This window comes from Callorhinchus milii, unplaced genomic scaffold, assembly GCF_018977255.1.
Source record: "Callorhinchus milii isolate IMCB2004 unplaced genomic scaffold, IMCB_Cmil_1.0 Scaffold6, whole genome shotgun sequence".
In the NCBI taxonomy this organism is placed as follows: domain Eukaryota; kingdom Metazoa; phylum Chordata; class Chondrichthyes; order Chimaeriformes; family Callorhinchidae; genus Callorhinchus; species Callorhinchus milii.
In genome coordinates, this window is record NW_024704747.1 from 7,855,779 (window position 1) to 7,877,817 (window position 22,039).

The 22,039-nt window shown below is 40.1% G+C and overlaps 1 protein-coding gene across 1 annotated transcript in view; it reads right to left on the reverse strand.

Moving 5' to 3' along the window:
• thsd7ba (thrombospondin, type I, domain containing 7Ba) overlaps positions 1-22,039 on the reverse strand; it is a 180,901-nt gene that overhangs the window by 38,881 nt on the left and 119,981 nt on the right. The window contains exons 14-17 of the mRNA XM_042336209.1: positions 10,716-10,846; positions 9,223-9,376; positions 4,984-5,125; positions 2,798-2,913 (exon numbers count right to left, since the gene is read on the reverse strand). Coding sequence (XP_042192143.1) covers positions 2,798-2,913; positions 4,984-5,125; positions 9,223-9,376; positions 10,716-10,846 — 543 coding nt within the window. The remainder of the gene's footprint in view (positions 1-2,797; positions 2,914-4,983; positions 5,126-9,222; positions 9,377-10,715; positions 10,847-22,039) is intronic.

The window sequence follows — 22,039 nt, forward strand, 5'->3', positions numbered from 1 at the left end:
GCTACATCAAATGCAAGGATTATTATTATTATTACTATTATTATAAGCATCAAACCAGGAATTGAAAATTAACCTTTGAATCTCACCTTAAAAATGTAGATAAATAGATAACAACCTTACCTTTTTACTAGTGTCTCATTGATTTCAGCTTTCTTGTACTGGTGTATGTTGTACTGTTTAATTATTGAATTTATAAAGCCTGTCGAACCCGCAATCCACCGATGGACATGATATATGTGGTATTACATAGAATTTGTTTCAACTAACATTGTTGTATCACAAATAGACTGGTTATGGAGAAGAGCTGAAAATCAGTGGAATAAAGTGTGAAATGTCATCCCTATACAACAGAAAGTAATAAATAAGCACTGATCCTAAAATGCGTTTGATCTTTGAGGACCAAATGTCCATATGTAATTTCCGAGAGTGAACAGTTTCCATGACCTGTCATTTTTGATTTTAATATATTCAATGGAGTTTGTGCACCGTCCGGTAAATCGGCGTTCTACTCCAACACAATCTTGGAGGCCAAGGACAACCCCAGGCTCCTCTTCTCCATCACCAACCGGCTCCTCTGCCCATCCTCTCATGCCTCACCCATCCTCTCCTCCAATACCAACTGCGAGGCAATGCTGGACTTCCTCGAAACCAAAGTCAAGGGCATCCGCTCAGCTCCCTCTGCCACTCCCTTCACGAGCTCCAATCGGATTTCCGTGCCACCCACAGCACAGAAATAGCTTTGGTCAAAGTGACAAATTACATTTTGTCCATCTGCGACCAGGGCTCCCTCTGCCTCCTCATCCTACTTGACCTACCTAGATGCCTTCAATACCGTTGACCACTCTATCCTCCGCCACCACCTCTCCTCTCACCTCAACTTTTATGGTTCTGTCCTTGAATGGTTCAGATCCTACCTCTCCCACCGTCTCCACCTGATCTCCACAAACGGTTTCTCCTCTAGCCCCTGCACCATCTCGTGGGGTGTTCCTCAGGGCTCTGTCCTTGGTCCCCTCCTCTTCAATATCTATATGCTCCCTCTTAGTGACATCATCTGCAAACATTGGGGTCAACTTCCACATGTACACAGATGTCACCCAACTCTACCTCTCTGCCTCCAGTGCAGGTCCACTGCTGTCCTGACAGAATGTCTGTCAGACATCAAGTCCTGGATGAGAGCTAACTTTCTTCAGTTGAACATCAACAAAACCGAGGCCCTCCTGATTGGCTACCGTCAATGTCTCCACATATCAGGTGCTGACAGCATCACCCTCCATCGTTGCACACTCCAACTCATTGAGCCAGTCTAGAACCTTGGCATCTTGTTTGACAATTAAGTATCGTTTCTACCTCACATCCGTGCCATGACCCGCTCTGCTTTCCCCCACCTCTGCAAGATCATCTGGTTCCACAACTGACTCACATATATGCATTCATAACATCCAGGCTTGACTATGAAAACTCTCTGCTTGTCGGCCTCCCCAACTCCTCCTTCGATAGGCTGCAGATCCTCCAAAACTCTGCTGCCCGTGTCCTCTCCCACACCAGGCTCCATGACGCTATCATCCCTATCCTCATGCGACTCCACTAGCTTCCCATCACACAGACGATACAGTTCAAGATCCTGGTCCTCACTTTCAAAGCCCTCCATGGCCTTGCTCCCCCTACCTCTGAGACCTCATAACGCCCTACCTTCCTGCCTGTTTCCACCGCTCAGCGGGCTCCAGCCTACATCACGTTCTCCTGCCTCGCCCGCCCCACAATTGGCGGGCAGGCCTTCTGCCATTCTGCCCCCATCCCCTGGAACTTCATCCCGCAGTTCCTCCACCTCGCCCCCTCCCTTGCCTCCTTGAAGACCCATCTCAAGACCCTCCTCTGACCATGCCTTAGATCACCATCCTTCCCCTACCCGCCCTCCCCAATCCCAACCCCCAGCTCGGGTCCGAAATACTGATCGTCCAGCACCTTGGGGCATCCTCCTGATTTGAAAGACGCTATAGAAATGTAATTTTGTTGTTGTTTACATTTTACAGAAATCAATGAAATCCCATACCTCCAATTACATTGCGTTACTGTCGTGCCCATCATATTTTTATTGCTTTTTTTTAATGAATCCGAGTATCATACAATCTTACATTTCCTAAGTGTTTACAAAGGAGCAGTTGAAACATAACTTTCAACGGAAAAGAGTCGTTATAATTTATAATTTTCTGTTGTTGCCTCTCTTTCTGATACAGTACTTCCCCTGTCAACATGCTTCTTCCTGGCACTGGTTCAATTAGAATCCTTGCATTTGCATTTTTTGAATCCTTGTATTTGATATTGTGCCTTATTAGGTCGTCAAGACGTCTCAAAGCCCTTCACAGAATATACTGTAAAGTGGAGTGACTGTGGATTTTGTGGACAAAACGCGGCAGCCAATTGCACGCAGCAGTGTCCCAATTATAACAGTTGGGGGTTGGAATCCATTCACGATGCGTAAAAGAAATGTAAAACAGGCTGCTGTTTTCCAAATGATGTTTTTNCTGCTTATGAATACAATGTGATGTCAGAAAGAGTTGATTCAAATAATAGCTGTCAATCCTGTTGTATTATGTAACAGTCATTATCAACAAATGTTTCACTTTTATGCTTCACTGGCTTGTTTGTGCTGCATGAATGATCATGAACATTACTGCATATAACAAGCCACTGCAATTGATGTGCTGTTAACAGTACATATTAATCTATAATTCTGTATAATTGTATGCTGAAGGTTGGAATTGTGTCCAGATTTAGACATTGGACTGTGAAGTCTCACCTTCTCACAGTGCTTGATAGCAACTGATTTTCTGTCACTCCGCACACAGTCCAACATGCGGCTCTTCATTCCTTCCCCGCAAACTGCTTCATCATTCAGCTGGCAAGTGCCCCAATCTGAGGATCACAAAGCCACACAAATAGAAGGTCACTTCATTAACTAGCGACCACTGTCTCTGACACTGTGAAACGTCTCAGATACACCACAAATTAAACATGCTGCATGAATTCCTAACTGGTGCAAATGAGAAGAATGTTGTATTCTGTTCAGCAATATTCCTCCTGCCAGTTTATACACCAGTAACTCTGAACATACGTATATTACCTCTCAGATAGCATGCAATAGTACTCACAGTAGGCACTGCATATGACCACACGGCCAGCCTGGATCATCGGCAGGTCTTGGAAGGACAAGTTACTGGGGGAATCATCCCACTCAGCTCCTGTTATCCTGTCACCCAAAGTCCTAACGGGTAGGGTGGTACTAGCTGGACAAGCAGTAGGTGGTACTCACTGTAATTTCTACATACACTGACTATGATAGTGGCACGCTCATGTTAAGAGATTGTAACTACTATTTACAAAGCCACCCACACTTCCCCCCCCCCCTCTCCCCACTCACCCCCACATCATACCCAAGGCTTTTCTTCCCCAAGGACCTTTGTCCTTTTTTTCCCCAAGGACAAATATAAATGTATGCAGTGCTATTTCTCTGTATTATGAGTGGACTGGAGGCTCAGTACAGTTATACAGGTCAATGATATTCTGTTCAGATTACTGATATATGTGGACCGTCTGCAGAGACTCATAAATGTCACTCAACAGAAAGCTGTAACCTGGGGCTTGCAAACAATAATAATAGTAATCCTTGCATTTGATATAGAGCTTTATCATGTTGTTTAGACATCTCTAAGCACTTCAAAGGATATAGTATAAAGTGAATTAACTGTATATGTTGTGGGCGAAATATGGCAGCCAATTGCACACAGCAGTGTCCCACAAACAGTCATGGATTGAGTGAGCAAATTATTATTTATTTATTTTGAAGATATTAATACCCACGGAAAAACAATCCGGCAATCGACTAACAACCGGGTTCCTACTTACTGCTATGTAAACAGTGGTGTGTGGAGTAAGGAAACTTGCCTAAAGTTTCGCCCTGTCCGGAAATCAAACATGGACCCTCTCTCATGCGAGGCAAGTGCTCTAACCAATATCTACAAAACCCACAATATCATCAATACTGGCTGATTCGTACGATCCAGAAACATCAGTTGTTCTTCTGAAATCAACTCACAGTTTAATTTTTTTTGCATAGAATTACATAGACTGGTTCAACTCCCAGCTGTCTTTCCTCCCCCACATCCAGTCCCTGACCAGGACTGCCTGCCTCCACCTCCGCCACATTGCCCACCTCCGACCGTACCTTACCTCAACTGCAGCCGAAACCCTGGTGCATGTGTTTGTCACCTCCTGCCTGGTTTACTCAAACGCACTCCTCGCCAGTCTCCCCAGCTCCACTATTCAAAAGATCCAACTCACTCAGAACTCTGCCGCCCGCACACTGACTCAGATCAAACTTTGTACCCACATCTCACCAGTTTTGGCCCAGGCTCCACTGGCTCCACATCACTGAACGGATCGACTTCAAGAACCTCACACTCGTGTTCAAATTCCTTCACTCTCTGGCACCTCCCCATCTCTCCGACTTCCTCACTCCCCAATCCACCACCTGCCGCCTCCGCTCGACTGACATCGGCCTCCTGCTTGTCCCCCGCAACCTCCAAGCCACCATTGGAAGAAGCGCTTTCAGCCTCTATGCCCCAAAACTCTGGAATGCTCTCCCTCAATCCCTCCGCCTTGCACCATCTCTTCCCTTTTTCAAGTCCCACCTGCAAACCTTCCTTTTCGAACGTGCTTACGGTCACCTCCCCACCCCAGTTCGGAATTAGGCTCCGTCATTGTTAAACCTCCTGAGACACTACCCTGCATGGAGGGCACTATATAAGTCCAAGTTGTTGTTGTCGTAGACCGTACAGGAATTAAACAGTCTATTTGGCCCATCTGATCCATGCAGGTGTTTATACTACACATGAACCTCTACCCCTCCTTATGGCTCGATTTCTTTTCAATTGAGTGTGAGTTTTGATAGGATCTATTGCTTGCAATTCTGTAACATCCCATTACCTGTTAAGTTGTACTGATAGTGAAAGCAGTTTTTGTTGAGGACACAAGGTTCCACTTCCGAGACTTCTGGGCAGGTTTTCCCATTTGCCGGCAAACGTAGTGGATATCGAGTCCGAACACTGACATTTAGAACATTGCAATGCTGTATAAAAATCACACATAAAATACAACAGGTAACAAGGAGGGATGAGTGTGGGGGGGGAGCAAATTAACAGAAAAGTACCAATTCTGGAAATCCACAGTATGGAACAAACAGCAATCTACAAAACACACAATCACGACACTTCACAGTAAATCCTGTGAAACGCTTTGAGACATTCTCCCGACATGACAAGTGCAAAGTTGCATGGATTATTATTGTTATTACATTTGTTAATGGAGAAAAGTTGGAAATCTGAAGTCGAACAGCTGAAAGGGGTAAAACAGCATTCCAGTGAAATGTTTGACACAAAATCTAACTGAATATATTTGGCTTTTTTAGGTGATGATTAACCTTTCCAGACTTTCAGCATTTTCCACTTCAAAGTTGGTGCAAAGTATAGGGTAATCATGAAGAGATTTTTCAGCATAATCACTTGAGTCCTTTTTATCAGTGCACTTATTTGATGCTTCTGTTTAAATTAAGGCAGACTGCAGATGCTGTTGCCTCCCTTCCCCTCTCCCTGATATAGTATTTGCTATACTGGGAAGAGAAACAATGTTTTTATTTCTGTTGCCTGCATTGGTGCGTTAAAATCATCAGTTACTAACTTTCAACAGGAAATGGGTTTCAGTTACTCCTTTTCCTAATCGGTTGTTGCGGTGTCACACCCTATCGGATTACTAACGTATAAAGGAAATGGTTTGCACCACATTCCTTGTCTTTTGCTAATATGTCACGAAACAGTGGTGCTGGAGATAATACTTCACTTAAGGTTTGTTTGCGAATAGTATATTAAGGGGAGGAGTAGTGGGGGAGAGGGGGTAACAACACGTGCAGTCTATTTTCATTTAAAAAGAACCATCCAATAAGCGCTCGGATATAAATAGATAGGACCCAAATGATTATGGTGAAAAACCTCTTCATGATTACCTAAATTTTGCACCAACTTTACAAGTGACACTTATTTTTTTAACAAAAATCTTCTCTTGGGAGATAAAACCAATTCTTTGCACAGCCTTTTATATGAAAAGCTGCAGTTTCTGCACTATACTAATTCAAAAAAAATGTATCTGGAAGTTAATTTGTTCTGAATCAATGAACATCATGGCACAAATTTTGAACTTTCCAGGCAGAAATATATTACGCTGTTTGTTGCACCTGGTTGGGGGGGTGCGGGGGCGGTCGGGTTGGGGTGTGTGGGTAGAGAAGCTATTTGAGTATGGTGAGCACGTGGAGCATGATGTCCAATTTTTGATGCTTCCTACTGCAAGCCAGTCAGGGCAGTAAAAAAAAACAACAAACATTCAATTTTGCTAAAGGGCATTTACACAATACACTGAACCCAGATGTTAGCTTCATGGTTTTCAAGAAAACTAAAGTTCATTGAAAAGTTCCTGCGCAGTTCTGCCTGAGAAGTGATGATGTGTCCTAATGTCCTAATGACCCAGAATCACCCATTTTAGCTTCTCGCTTTAGCTTACCTAAACATCTGGGTATGTTGGGGTACTGCTGGAGTCCAACCAGCTAGAACCGCATATCTTGTATTGATCTCGCTGTCTGGCAAGTTTTCCTGCTGCTTGTCCAGCTAGGACCACCCTACCCATTAGGACTTTGGTTTGCAGGCTAACAAGAGCTGAGTGGGATGAGAGTGAGTCAACCGGAAGTGTGCAGGCGCAGTGAAACCTGCTATTGCGCCTTGCTATAATGTGGGATGGGATTTTGGGGATCACAAGCACACATGATAATTGGGGCTCCAGCATACATCAACCATCTTCATTTACATAAATAGTGTTAAAAGTATGGAATTTAGTGCTCTAGATTGCTCTTCGCATTGGCCCCCAAAGCTTCACCCGACATAAATTGCAGATTATCCAGAACATCACAGCCCGAATCCTCTCCAGTACTTCGCTTTGTGTGTTAATGCATGCCTGTGAGGAATTAATCCAATTGCAATGTGCTGTATCAACATCTGTTTTGTCGACTGTACAAAGGGCAAATGGTGCAAGTAGTCACCAGAATAAGTCTTCAATCCGCTGAAAGCTCATTTTAAAAACTGTATTTTTGAAAAATGTACAATTCTTTTTGTGTTATTGCTTTTTTATGGTGTACCTGAGTATGCGTCTGTTTCTTATTTATTCAGCAAACAGTTTGGATTTAATCATTATTTAGAGTTTCTGCTATAATGCAATATCAGAACAATGGTACAAATGGAGCCCATATAAAATGCTAACCCTAGCTTCTAACAGTTTATTAAGTAAACCCAGTATCCACTAGCCTCTACGAAACTTCCTAGTAATGAATTCCAGCTGTGGATCACCTTCTGTGCAAAGAAAAAGTTCAATGGTGTCTGTCCTCTAATTGCCCTTCACAACCACAAACCTGTGCCCTTGTGTACCTTGGAGTAATCTTGTATTATACTTGGTCAGACAAAAAATGTGTCTTGGTAAGAAAGGGAGATTGTAATGACTGTCTAATTCCACACTGAGCAGACTGTGCTCAGTTTAGAATCAAGAATCATGACATTAAGTTATCAACTATGTAAACTGTATTATTAAACCTTCAGTAATGTGGCTTCAAAATCTCCCGCCTGAACCAACTGCTGAAACTCCCTGCGTGACATCATTTCCGTGTGCCACTTTTTGAAATATTGGAATCAGGTTTGGTACAGTCTTATTTTCATTATTATTATCTTGCTTCCTTCCTCTCTCTTCTCACTGCAAACTTCTCTGTGTTAATTTACAGGTTGGGCAATCTGGTAAATAATGCAATGAGTCTCTTCTCGCCCCCGCTGTCTCCATTCCTGCAGGCTGATTGCTTTGCCTCCCGTCTCAGCATAAGCATTTTGGCTGCCGCCCCTGATCCGAGCTGCTTTTCCCCCAAATGCCCCCATCCCTGTCCTCTACCCTGCATCACTCCTGCTCAGTCCTCCTCTCCCTCCATCCTCCTCGTCTCCTATCCCCACTTGACCACATCCATGGATGTACACTCCATTTCACTGAGCCAGTTCAGAACCATGGCATCTTGTTTGTATGTCAACTGTCCTTTCTATCCCATATCCGTACCATGACCCGCTCTGCCTTCCCCCATCTCCACAACATCGCCCAGCTCCTCCACTACTTCTCCCCTCAGTGAAAACCTTATCCATGCATTTACTGCATCTAGGCTTGACTATCCCAACTCCCTACCTGTTGGCCTTCTCAACTCTTCCCTCCACAAGCCTCAAATCATCCAGAACTTCCACACAAGGCTCTATGACACTATCAACCTAAGCCTTGCCCAGCTCCACTGGCTCCCCATCGCCCAAAGGACAGAGTTCAAGATCTTTGTCTTCGTCTTCAAAAACCTCCATGGTCTAGCTCCTTTCTACCTCTGTGACTTGCTAACCCCATATCAACCTGTCTGCTCCCTCCGCTCAGCAGGCTCCGGCCTGGTCCACACCCCCCATCGGCAGTCGGGCTTTCAGCCTCTCTGCCCCCACCCTTTGGAACTTTGCTGCAAGGTGGGAGATATTAGCAGTGTGTGACTGATAGGGTCAAACCTGGCTCCATGACTCAGGATTAACACTAGTAATCCTTGCATTTGGTATAATAGTTACATCACATAAAAAACTCACAAAGTGCTTCACAAAATGTATTGTGTAGAGTGCAGCCCTGTTATAATGCACCTCTTTATTGTACAAATTTGAATAAAACATGATTGCACTGTGGACCCTATGCTTGTGTGCATTCAGCTTACTCGCTTTTACTTGAGTTCCCAATTTTAAAGGCTTTATTTAAGTGCAGATCGCATGGCTGGTTGAAAGTATAAACATCAATAGTATGTAACTCTCGATGATTTGGCTAGACAAACATACAGCAATTTTTGACAATATCTGCTTCATCTAAACTTTACAACATTGAAGATATTACAGTGAGAGTAACATTGCAATATAAATCACGTTGCTCCCAGCAGAGAAAAACAGAGAATAAATGAACTTTACACATTAATCCTAATGGTTTAATTCTCTGTGTATTTTTTGACTAATGTGAATAATTATGTCTCAAACATTGGATATTCTGATTGTATTGAACACAGTTGAAACAAAAAGAAACACCAACCTGTGAACATGCGCTCCATTGGCCCCAGTCAGACACTACACAATCATTTGGGCAAGGCAGAGAGCACTGACGGGTTCCAGCTGGCTTCTCCTCATAATCACATAGAGTATCATTCACGTTCTCCCCAAGTCCATCAGCTGCACTACTCACACATCTATAGAGGTAAAACAAGAAGCATCTTCATTACTTTTATATATACTGTATATATCTATACTAATCTATACTAATAAAGACGTAATGTCTGTGTGTGTGTCTGTGTGTCCACAAAGAACTCAATAACTGATTGACGTAGAGACATGATTTATACCTCATCAGAAAGGTCTTGCATTGAGGAGTGTCATGGGCATGTTTTGGGGGGTATCTCCTATCATTGATGAGCTACGTGTTAAACAGTTATATATATGCTGCAGTTACCCCTGGTAGCAGAGCCAATTCCCAGTGGCACGCAACACACATGCACTCAGAGCGGCGGGAACAAGATGGCGGCGGTGAGGTGGAAGTTGCCTCGAGCAGCGTTGATGGCAGCAGTTCGGCTGCTTTTCCTGCTGCTCCTGGGCGACCCAGACTGGCGGTGCCATGTAGGAGGTGGGCTGGTGGCAGTTGACTCAGTAAGGCTGTGGGGTTTCCAGCTTCCTCCTTGCCACAGCCTAGCAGGGACTAGCCAGGGAGGTTGAAGCCTGGGGCTGAAGGTGGGACCCTCCCACTCTAGAGTTTAGCCCCTCCCCTTATGCATATAATTTTATACAATAATCTATCTATACTAATAAAGACAAAATGTCTGACTGTGTGTCTATCTAAGTCTTTATTAGTATAGATGAGATAACCATGATAAAATGTTATTTTACCTTGTTGGGTACTTCTGCATTTACACCACGAGAGCATTTTTAGACACCAGTAATTGGAATGTGGTACAGATTAAGAAGTTATTTGCTTCCCAACAAAATTGTATTGCCTGTTTGCACTGCAAGCTATGCAATATAAACCGGCAGTTCAATTTTGTTGCACTTGCACTGTAACATCATGTCGAATGATAAAATGAAAGGAAACTCAAATCAGAAGGCTTCCAAACATTTCAAGGCGGATGGGCAAGGGAAACTGCACCTGGGTCTCAATTTAATGTATTGTCTTAGCATTTCAGAATAATCAAAATATGCCAAATTCTTAAATACAATCTTAACTTTGAAGCCAGTGTTCTGTAAGTATCTTTGAAATCTACGAAAATACAGTACAGCACAATGCAAAATTACTTTGTATAGTGCCTGGACTTGAAGGAGGCAAGAGAGGGAGCAAGGCAAAGAAAATGTAGGATGACGTTCCAAAGGCAGAGAGGCTGAAGGCTCGCCCACTGATCTGATCTTACACTGGATAGATACTCAGGGAGTAAAAATATGAAGGGATGTGGTGGGAGCCGGGTATAGGGGAATTCGTAAATCTGGACAGTGGTGAAATGTTTTCCCAATGAGACCTTTTTAAAATAAACTATTTCTACTTGCCTAATGTTTCTCATCTGTGTGGCTTCTCCACAGTTGTGAGTGGCCTCTCTGCTGATTTTGCAAACAGTCCAAGGTTCAGCGATCCAGTTATACTGACTGCAATCACTGCAGCATGGAAGTGTCTCATACACCTAAGAATGAATACAGTAAACAAAAGTTTGATTATTATCTTCTAACCTGAACGAAGCACACACAGATTAATTAATATCAATGAGAAAAGGATTTTTCATAACATTGTAGGAAGGTAGCCAATGTGTTGAAATAAATATTGCTTTGATAGTTATATCCTGTGTGTTCTTTTAAGTTTATTCATTTTTGTACAATATTACCACTGTTGAATCCATAATCGTCATAATACTTAGCAGGAACAATACTTAATGGAATGATTGGCATTTGAATAATATATAGTATGAGGGCAACATAAATATGGATAACACTGATATTGCATATTGATCAGGCAAGGGGCAATAGATCTATTATAATTCTGCCATTATAAAATACCATATCAAGACATCAACAGTAGTTATCAATTTTCCTCACTATGTTTGTACTGATATATAATTTTGTGCAAAGATATATCATATAATGCGTATTTTAGATTTTTGAAACAAAATTATTGTATGCAAGTGCATTCAACGACATTTTGCTTATGGAAGACAAATGAAAGCACTTTACAAACCGTATTGCCATTTGTACTCTATTGCCTTAACATTTGCACAATGCACATTTAAATGTAAGAATGGGAACCATACACAGCAGGCCCATCACAGCACGATTCAAACACCAAATTAGTTTTTTTTGTACTTTAGGCTTTGCAAAGTCATCTCTCTTCCTGTTGATCTATATAAACTAGCGCAAGATTAGTTATTTGAAAATCCTCCTGTTCTCCCTTCATAACCTAGAAAAAAANGACTCTTCATGCATTCCCTGACCATAAAGACTGGGGATCTGCAGGCTCAATCCCTGCTTTCTGCTGCATTAGCTGTCCTCAGGAGGGGACACACAAGTGGGAACCCAAGCTGACTTTTCCCCTAAGTGTGCTACATTAGGGAGAAATCAGCAGAGGTTCCCACTTGTCCTTCTCCAAATCTCCCCTTCCTCCCCGCACTTCTGGTTTATGATGTCAATTTAGATTTTGAAAGGCATGCCAGGTTATTTATTCATTACTGAGGGATAAGGACAATAGAGAAAGGCTGGTTGATGTTAATGTAAATTACAGTGAATGGCTGAAACTCTTTAATGAAATCACGCTGTTTTTGGAATGCTTTCAGTTGGCTCCAGTGTTCTCCAGGAAATACCTGCTTATTTCTTTCACCATGTAAGATGCTTTTTCAGTAACAAGTGATTAATTGCTCAATTACCATTAGTAATCAGTATTACAGGTATTTGCAAATACTGTAATTAGTCTTAGGTGCAGCTAAATTATTTGTGCAACTGCATAGATTAAAAAAAACAGAATGACAATAAATCACAGAACAAATAAACTATTACACTTGAATTGTTTGTAACTTGGATGATTGTGGAATTGATTGCAGTGCTTAGCAATGCCCCATACTTAGGATTGCTTGTTCATCATACTTGTTAAAAACAAGTCAGCTATCACAGCTACTTGATGATGAGACTGCACTGAAATACACATAGCCATCAGTCAGAATGTATATTACATAATGCAACCACATAAAATGCATCACATGACTCTGGCACTTATCAGAACCAAGTGAACTTGTAGAGGCAAAAACAATCAGAAGTCCATTTTAGAAAGTTACTGGTCTCTGGAGGATTTTATGAAACCCCAAAAGCTTTTTCTTAGTTTCGCATCAACCCTACATGGTTAGTTAGGTGCAAGCTCGAACAATGCAGAATTTGGAAATCAAAAATCACTGCACAAAGAGCAACTTCTGCTTTATGACTGAAATTGTGGGATTCACCATCGAATTAGAAGAAAAAAATTCAATCTCAAACCCCAATGTTGCTGTTCAATCTTTTAATGGATCTTTTGGTTCCTTTCCAAGCAAGAAATGTCTGAAAGGGAAGTGGTGAGTGGAATTGCAATTTGCAGTTATGAATATGGCATTTTCAGTTAAATCTGGGGAGCAAAGGTAGCACTAGCACAATACGTATGTCATTCTGATATCTGGAAGTTCATCCTTCATTGCTACAACAAGAACTTGCATTGATATAGCGCCTTTCATTTAGGATAACATCTACAAAGGATAACGTCTACAACAACAACAACAAAATTACATTTGTATAGCGCCTTTCATGTCTACATAGGATTACATCACATAGGATTGCTACAATGCATTTTGTGTAGGTACTTTGTTTACAGCATAGCATAGATAAAACATGACTAAGCTCCACAGTTTTTAAGGTTAATGAGATCTTCAATCTGTAGCTGAGATTGATGGCTGTGGTAATATCTCATGTACCATGGATTATGCATTTTATTGAATTTATGGCCAGTATTAGAATGAGCCAACATTTTCAATAAGTAATTGGTTGTCATGGCGATGGTTGTAGCAGTTCAGCTGACAAAAGTGCTATATTATTCAGGCTGTTTAACCACAGTTAATAAGAAAGACCTGAATCGCTAGACGTTGGGGCTATTTCATCAGGACAGTTTGAAAAGTAATTCAGTGCAACATGAGCAGCTGTGTGCAATGCTTTATGAGAAAGGAGCAATCTGTTTTTTAAAAAAATGTACAGGATGCACCAACTGTTGATAATATTTACATCAACCCACCATCATGTGTAAACAAAATCCACAGTTGAACTAATGTCCCGGTTTAAAGTATATTCAATGAAATTATATTTTCTGTGGAAGTCACCCCCCACCCCACAGAGTCGATAATTATTGATCGGTAAAACCACAATTTTCAATGATGTGATAACTTGCTCTGGTGCTAATGATCTCATCACATCTTTCAATTGTCAGCAAACACATCACACAAAGTATAAACAATAAGTTAGCCAGGCTAAAACAGTTCTCATTTCCACTCTTAACTCCGCTTTTCATTAAGTGGGTAAAATAGCCCCCCGGAAAAGCTTTTGAAAAGGTTATTTTCCAAAAAAACTGGAAGGAAGAAGGATGGTAAGTAATAGTCTATTAAAGTTAGGGGAAAAAGAACATAAAGGTAGAAAATAATAAAACAAAAGTTTAATTTTTTTAAAAAAAGGATAAATAGGGAAATAGGGAAGAGAAAATAAAAAAAGTGAGCATAAGTATTCAATTTTTAATGCTTTGTTCATTTGAAATGAGGATATTAAATGTATTTTAGAGGGTTAATATTAGTGGGAGACGATACACAGCATTTATAACAGGAAGATGTGAATCAGATATATGTCATACTGATCCATGTTACCTCTGTTCCAATCCAATTTAACTCCAGGTGCTTCAGGGCATAGTTCTAACAGGTCAAAGTGAAGTGCATCCATCAGGAGTTGCTATTTGTAAATTCATGTCACAGATATCCCACTATTTCAATAATAAAGCTACCCTGTTATCTAAATAGCTTTATTGCAGTAATCTAAATATTTTTCAGTGCCACAATTTATGATTTGGAAATGTAGAGTTGCCAGCAATCAGAGTTAAGGCAACTTTGGACAATATTAATGCCAATTCACAAATTCTGACATACAGTATAATATGATGGTAAATCTTTTATCCCAATGGACTAAGAATATCAATGTAATCAATTTTTGGAGCGAGGAAAATCCAATTAACTTTCGTCTGCTACCATTTCTGAAATGTTACAGGACTTACACTACTGGCATTATTAGTTGCACCTATATCAGGGTTTAGTAAATAGCAAAAGGTTAGTCAATAACGCCGAAGACGGTTTCAAATATGTACCAGACTGTCAGTAAAAAAAGGATTGCATTGTAACATTGATGAGTTTTAATGAACACATAGAATAATTGCTACTAACCCATGCTTTATTCTGAAGGTGCATATTGCAAACTGATTCAACTATAACACTGAGATGAAGGAAATCATATCTGTAGCACTGGCAACCCATGACAACCTCGGCATGAATTTATTAATTACAGCACAAGTCAAGGGAATGCCACATGTGATTAAATATTCCAGAAACAGTAACAGTTCTGCTTATGAAGCAGGACATACAAATTGCTGACAGCTGCATTCTGAAATGAAATGTAAAATTGCAGGGCAGGAAGATAACATGACATAAGTGAAGTCAACTGCACATTATTTGCATATTTTGTATGGCAAAAANCACTACAATATATAATAACTTAAAATAAAAAAGTCTTGAAGTGATATACCAAAAAAAATTACTTTGAAATTAAATGAAAATGTTTATATAGGCAGAAGGGCAACTAATCGGTGTTAGCATATATGTATATACATACATATATTATATATGTAGATATTAATTTACTTAAAAAATAATCCTTGCACTTGATATAGCATCTTTCATGTGAGGATGTCTCAAGGCACTTCACAGGATTTATTGAAGCATGTAGTGGCTGTGCATGTGACCACGGCAGCCAATTTGTGCACAGCAATGTTCCAAAAACAGCTATGAAGTGTATGACCAACAATCTACCTATGGAATTGTTGGCCAGGACACTGAGGCAAACTCCTTTCTATTTTCAAGTGGCGCCAATTTATGTACAAAATACGGACACTAAACCTTGCAACATAACCTGTGAAGCATTTTGAAACATCCTGTTGACATAAAACGGCCTTTGTCAAATGTAAGGATTATTATCTTTAACATCCACCTGAACGGGCAAACTGGACCTTAGTATAACATATTATCTGATGGATAGGACCTCGAACAGTGCAGTTCACCCCCAGCATTTCAATGGAGTGTCAGCCTAGATTTTGAGCTCAAAGTCCCAATGTGGTGCTTTGAACCCATAACCTTCCAACTCAGGCAAGAGTGCTGCAACTGAGCCAGGCTGACACACAATACTTCTGTATACGGTGTCTTTTTCTCCTCCAATCTGCAGATCATTCTGATATTTTTTGGTCAGCCGAGTTTGTGACACAGGCGGAAACCCATCACTATACTTAAAAGGATCCAAAGCAAACTGAGTTTTCCAGGCATTCCACCTAAACATGAAACTTCCAGAGATATTTATTGAAATGCGCACTCTCTCCCTAGAGGGATACATCCTGCTTACCTAATTCTGGAAAGTATTAGGCGCAGTTGTCAAGAGCCAAGGATTGGGGACCCCAGGGTGTGCGTTGGGGTACTAATGGAGACTAACCAGCTAAAACCGCATAGCTTGCCATTGAGAGCGATGCCTGGCAAGCTTTTCAGCTGCTTGTCCAACTAGGACCACCTTACTCGTTTGAGCTTTGGCTTGTAGGGTTAACGGGAGCTGAGTGGGATGACTCCCTGCTCCCAGTGATCAGCCATTCCAAGTCCTGCCCATGAGCCAAGATGGCTGTGCTGTCATCAGCAGTGTCTTGGAATACTGCAGACCCGACTGGCTCAGGAACTGGACTTCTGAGACCACCAAATAGGCAGGGCTCAACTCCAACATAGCATTGCCAAACATGTCACCTTGGAACCAGTTCAGCGCCAAGGAAGCCAGCACCAACTGCTTAATCCAGATTCTCATATGAAGGGCCTTGACAAATAGACATGCCCGCTGTGAAGCCAACTTTACCTCCAAGGTGCTTTGCGACGGTGTAGGCTGGAGCCCTCCCTCCCTGCAGCCACTACCCCAGTTTGCCACAAATCTACCTCACTGCTTGATCCTGGACTTCGGAAATGGGCCGGAGGAAGCCTCTCTGCTACATTACCTTGGATCCATAAAGAAGGACCGTTTGCACACACACCTTGCGGCATGCAAGCTTGACTTGAAGAGAGACAGGCGTGACCAGAGTACCCTTCACCCCTTCTCTGCACGGACCATCAAGACAGTTCTGATTACAGTGCGGCAATTTGTAGGACTACTCTATTCTATGTGTTCTGTTAACTGTTGGATGATCCTTCCCAATGAATCTCCCCAACCACTAAACTGCAATACATATGTATCATATAACAAGTACAGCATTTCACTCCCCCAAATACTATGCATTATTTTTAATGTTAAAATTTCAGTGAGATGCACAAAATGAACATTTACATAAACAAAAACAATGAAGACCATTTGGCTGGCCTACATTACATTGTCATCTCACACCAGCCTGACATTTTTTAAAAATTATCCTATTCACGCCTATATTTGTGTGGAAAGATTTCAAAAATATATTTGCATAATTAGAAGCCAGGGTCACAAGCATACTTAAGTAATTCTGCATTTACAAAAACTAATCTCAACTAATGCTTTATGGGAATTTTTCATACTATTAATCTTATCTCTATACTTCAGTTTATACAAATTCTGTGCAAATCTAAATTCTAATGAGTTCAATTTGAAGCATTTTTTCAAACATTGATGCAATGTGATTTATATTTCGTTGAGCTGAACAAATTACTCACAAGTGAAGGAATTATGATCTGCTCAGAAAAAGAAAGGTAAATAATGTCATTCATTTTCCTGACTTGTTTAAAATATTTGTTTTTAGTTTTATTAATTTAATTGTCACTTTGTTGTGATAGAGTGTATTGAATGTGGAAGGTACTTCAGTACAACTAGAGGTGACTGATTTACTTCTTAAACATTCATTAAATGACATTCAGATTCACATTTTACGATCTCTCTAACACACGGGTATCTCAGCACAATGTTACATGCCTTTAGTTCCATGATAGAATAGAAATGTAAAGGAGTCTAGCTCCCACTGATTATAACAGCAATAAGTCTTAATAGGGAATAGTCAATGTCAAGGACTAAGGTATTTATTTTTGGTCAGTGGAAACCATTTATCTAAATATTTAAACTCATCACCATAGGCAATTGTGTTTTATGCCTGACATCTTGCTCCCTGCTGGAAATGAAGACAACAACAAATTGGATGGCGATTTATATCAGACTCTTCCCATAGTGTAACATCTTGGATGCAATTTATCACATTGTGACAATGACTGGTGTCAAGCAGATACGGTATAAATAAGGTGCAAACTGAAAACACATTGCATAATTTTCCATCACTAAGATAATTTTTTGACTATCAATATTTCTGAATATGGTAGGCTTAAAAATAGTTCAAACAACATGTACCTTTACTGTAATGAAAATAACTCAATCTAAAAATGCCCATCATAGAAAATATAAGTAACCCATAAATGTATAGAATTTGGAATTAAAAAAGAGATATTCCTTCTTGGAAATGAACACTTTGTGGCATAATGAACATCCCATTTCCAAAGAATTTAACACGCGTCCAGAAAAAGAATGCTTTAGACTACTGATTAATTGTTTCCAAAAGTTCGGTTTCTTGTTACTTTTTCAGTCTCCACCAATTGCTGATGGTGTTGAGGTTATTCACTAAGGCAAGCGGGAAACTTAAATAGAACAGATATTTTCACTTCACAACTGAACAAAAACCTAAGGCACGACAAGGTGACATACAGCTCAAGTCAAATGGAATGCAAAACTTTCTTGTCTTGAGAAAGTTCCTGAACTACAACTGCAGTAATGCACTTCCATAATCTGTATAACTTTTCTCTTATTGACCTTTGACAGTTCTGACTGTGGTCGTCACATTAGTGCCAGTAGTACTGAGGCTCAGGGCCATTTTTTATGCTGCAAATACACATCTGCTGGGAACTGAGATTGCCCAACCTCATTCCACTTAGGAACAGCAGATAAATTGCCATTTCACAGATCAGAAACTCACTCTAAAGCTAATGTCAAGAGCAGAGTGTAGCTCTTGGAACGCATTGATAAATTCCTCAAGGAGAGAAGAGGTTGGATTACATTTCTCATATTCTTTTCCAATTTAGTCACTTTTTAAGATCCTTTAATGACCAACAGAGAGAGATTCCCCCCCCATCTTTCTGGGCTGAATTCAAACCATTGACTGTGGTTATAGTAAAAAAAAAGCCGTTGGGCTCTAATATACAGTACCATCCAACCAATGCTTTAACAATTTCTTCACTGCATGATTGTTGAATAGGTTTCTAAATGGTTCCTGAAATAAATTAGCCAATTGTTACAGCCAATCTCAGTGCTAAACTGGTGTGAAATTAAACCACTCTGAAGGAGAACAAGAGAAAGAGCAATAAAATGCTTTAAACACTGGAGTCACTGACATGAATCATCTTAACAGATCAAAATAATGTTTTACTTAACTGACAGTTGGAGAAAAAAATATGATGTTTGTCCTGCCCACATGCTGATTTGATGCAAGTTTTTCTAGCGAGCAGATTAATAGAACTGAAGTCCTCTTGTCAGATCAGAAGAGCTTGTGATTCTCTCAGATTCAGTTAGTTCTACAATATGAGAAGATCTCACATTTTTGGGGAGCTATTAAGATGTTCAGACTGGTGGGAACTGCCAAAAGCCCAATAAATAATAAAGTCTGAGTCTGTTTCGAAAAGGAATTCTGGGTTTGCAAATGAAACATATTTACATACTGTATTTATTTTATCTTTGCATCCCTATTTAAAGCACAGGGTCCTGTATTTCTCTGATGGATACACAGCTTTGGTAAGATTATTAGCAGTAGGAACCCGGTTGTTAGTCGATTAGTGGATCGTTTTCCAGGGAAGATCATCTCTTAAAATTTTTTTAAAAAAATAATAGTTTGGTCATCATGGGACACTGCTGTGCGCAATTGGCTGCCGCATTTCACCCATAAAATACACAGTCAATTCGCCCTACAGTATATTCTGTGAAGCACTTTGAGACATCTGGAAGATGTGATAAGGCGCTATATCAAATGCAAGGATTATTATTAGTATTATCCCGAAGGACGTTTATTTACTATTTAGAAAAACAATGATGCCCCATGATTCTAAGCGACTGTCAAACAGGTCATTGGATAAAATGTGCTTAGAATTTCCTACGTTGAATTTGAAGGCAAATTCCCCAATGAAAGAAAACTGGGTAAACCAACGTAGTAATGATAATGTTCAATTGGCTAACCAAAAGCAGTCAATTGCATAGACATGATCTTTTTGAAGTTGCAAGCTGGTAAGAGGGATTACCTACTTAATACGCAGCACCAAACTGAGCCTTTGTAGATATCCACATTATTAGTGCAGACAAGCAAGAGGAACAAGAATTATAAATTCATTACTTCGGGTGCTACTTTTTATCCTTACAGTGAACTCAAAATTATTTAGCCTTTTTTGCATAGACATGCAGTTACATAGTCTACTTCAAAACCCTGCCTTACTCACATCACAGCACAGACAGAAAATGCTATTCAATGGCAGTCATACACAAATAAATGTAAATGTTAAAGCACTCTCTTAATTAATCTGGAAGACCTACAGTACAATTGCTTCAATGCAGCATTTGAATTCTGACTCCAGTTATTAAAATAACATTGTTCATGTGCCCCTACTTGGCTTTTGCTGATTGAAACATGGGTTGTCAAATTGGAGAATGGAGAAAAATCTTTCCTTCTGACTGTACTATCCACCATTTCATCAGAGAGGGCATGAATCATCAGCAAAGCTATGCATTCCCCAACACTGCAATATTGCTTCTTTTCCTCCCTGTATACACGTACAACAATACCTCCAGAACAAGGCAATTTTCTGTTGTGTATCATAAGTAGTAATAAGATTTGGATTGTGATATCCATTGTCTTCCATTGTCTTTTGATGAGCTGAATTTTATATTAAAATAAAGAAAATCAAAAATTATTAGACTATAATCTCATAATGTCTGACTTTCATACAGGAGCAACTAACTTTCCTTTAAATAAGGTGAGGTATGTGGGGTAGAACAAAATTATATGGGTAGTTGTAAAAAAAATTGTACAGCATTAAACAGTAGCAAGGTACACCCAGCTTCCAATGTGGACTAGCTGGTTTCCCCTGCTACAAAACAGCCAACATCTGAATCATCAATCACCCACGCCATCACTCCCCGTGTGCTGCATGTGGGCTGTATGTACATCTGCGCCAATCTCACTTTTTGTGGGAAGTGACATCATTGGCAACCTAGCAACACAAAAGTTGTCCTTTTTTCCAGCCTTGCTTAGAAACATGACTGCTGCCCCATCAAGTGCTCCAAGGGGAAAGGCGCTATACAAATGCAAGTTGTTGTTGTTGTCGTTGTCGTTGTTGCTGAGACATTGGACCTAGTTGACCACACTTTAACGAGTGTTTCCTGTAGAAGCAAAACTTTGATCAGTGCTTATGTGGTTAAATTAAAGTCATTTGAAATTAAGCGTCATTTTTTTGAATCCATCTTATCCCTGGGTTATTTCTAAATGAACACTTGAGAATAATCAATTGTGGAACCTTATCCTGAAGTATTCCTTTAAATTTGGCAAGGTCAGTCTAGATAACTTGAAAACAGAGAGAAAATCAATTATCCAGACTCTATCTTCACCCCAGAAATTTGAGGCACAGAAGGCCATTCATCCCATTGTGTCTTTGACAGAACAATCCATTCAGTCCCATTTAACCTGCTTTTCCTTATACCCTTGCAAACTACTTCTTTTTAGACACCTCCCTAGTTTCCACTTGAAACTAGATATGGATTCAGTCTTGCGCACCACATCTGGCAGAGTATCCATATTTTAAAAACTCTCTACATAAAAACATCTCTTAATCTCTCTTTATTATCTAGCCACTGATTCATGGAGCAGTGGAGATATTCCTCTCCACATCTACACTATCAAAAGTAATCATATTAACGACACTTAAAGCCCTCAGATCTCCCCTCAACCTTTTCTGTTCTAATGAAAATTGACTCAGTTCCCCCAGTCTCTGTCTATAAAAAGATGTTTTTAGAAGCTGTAAATCATTTAGTTTTTCATTTTAGAACCAGAAAGGTTGTTTAGCTTTTTATTGCTAAGAAATCTGAGACACTTTGCAGACTACATGCTGTGCTACAACTGAAATTGGAATGGTTAATAAAGGTCAAAACTTATAGCAAGTTATTTTTATGTTCTATTACCTTTCCAGACCCCTTAAAACGTTTGCCTAGCAACCGTAGTTAATTAATACTATTACATTTAATAGTGCCCATTCCCATTTCTGAACTCTTGAATATCCAACTTAAATACACATTGCAATTAATTGTATCAATAAAATCTAAATTGTCTGGAAAATTCTGTACTGACACATGTTTTGGTAATAATAGGTATATGAAATTAGATCAGAAATTTGTATTCATCAAAGTAGAACATCTTGGAAAAAAATAAGCATCATGCTGGATGCAATTATTAATAATCATACAAAAATATACCCAATGTAATAATAATAATCCTTGCA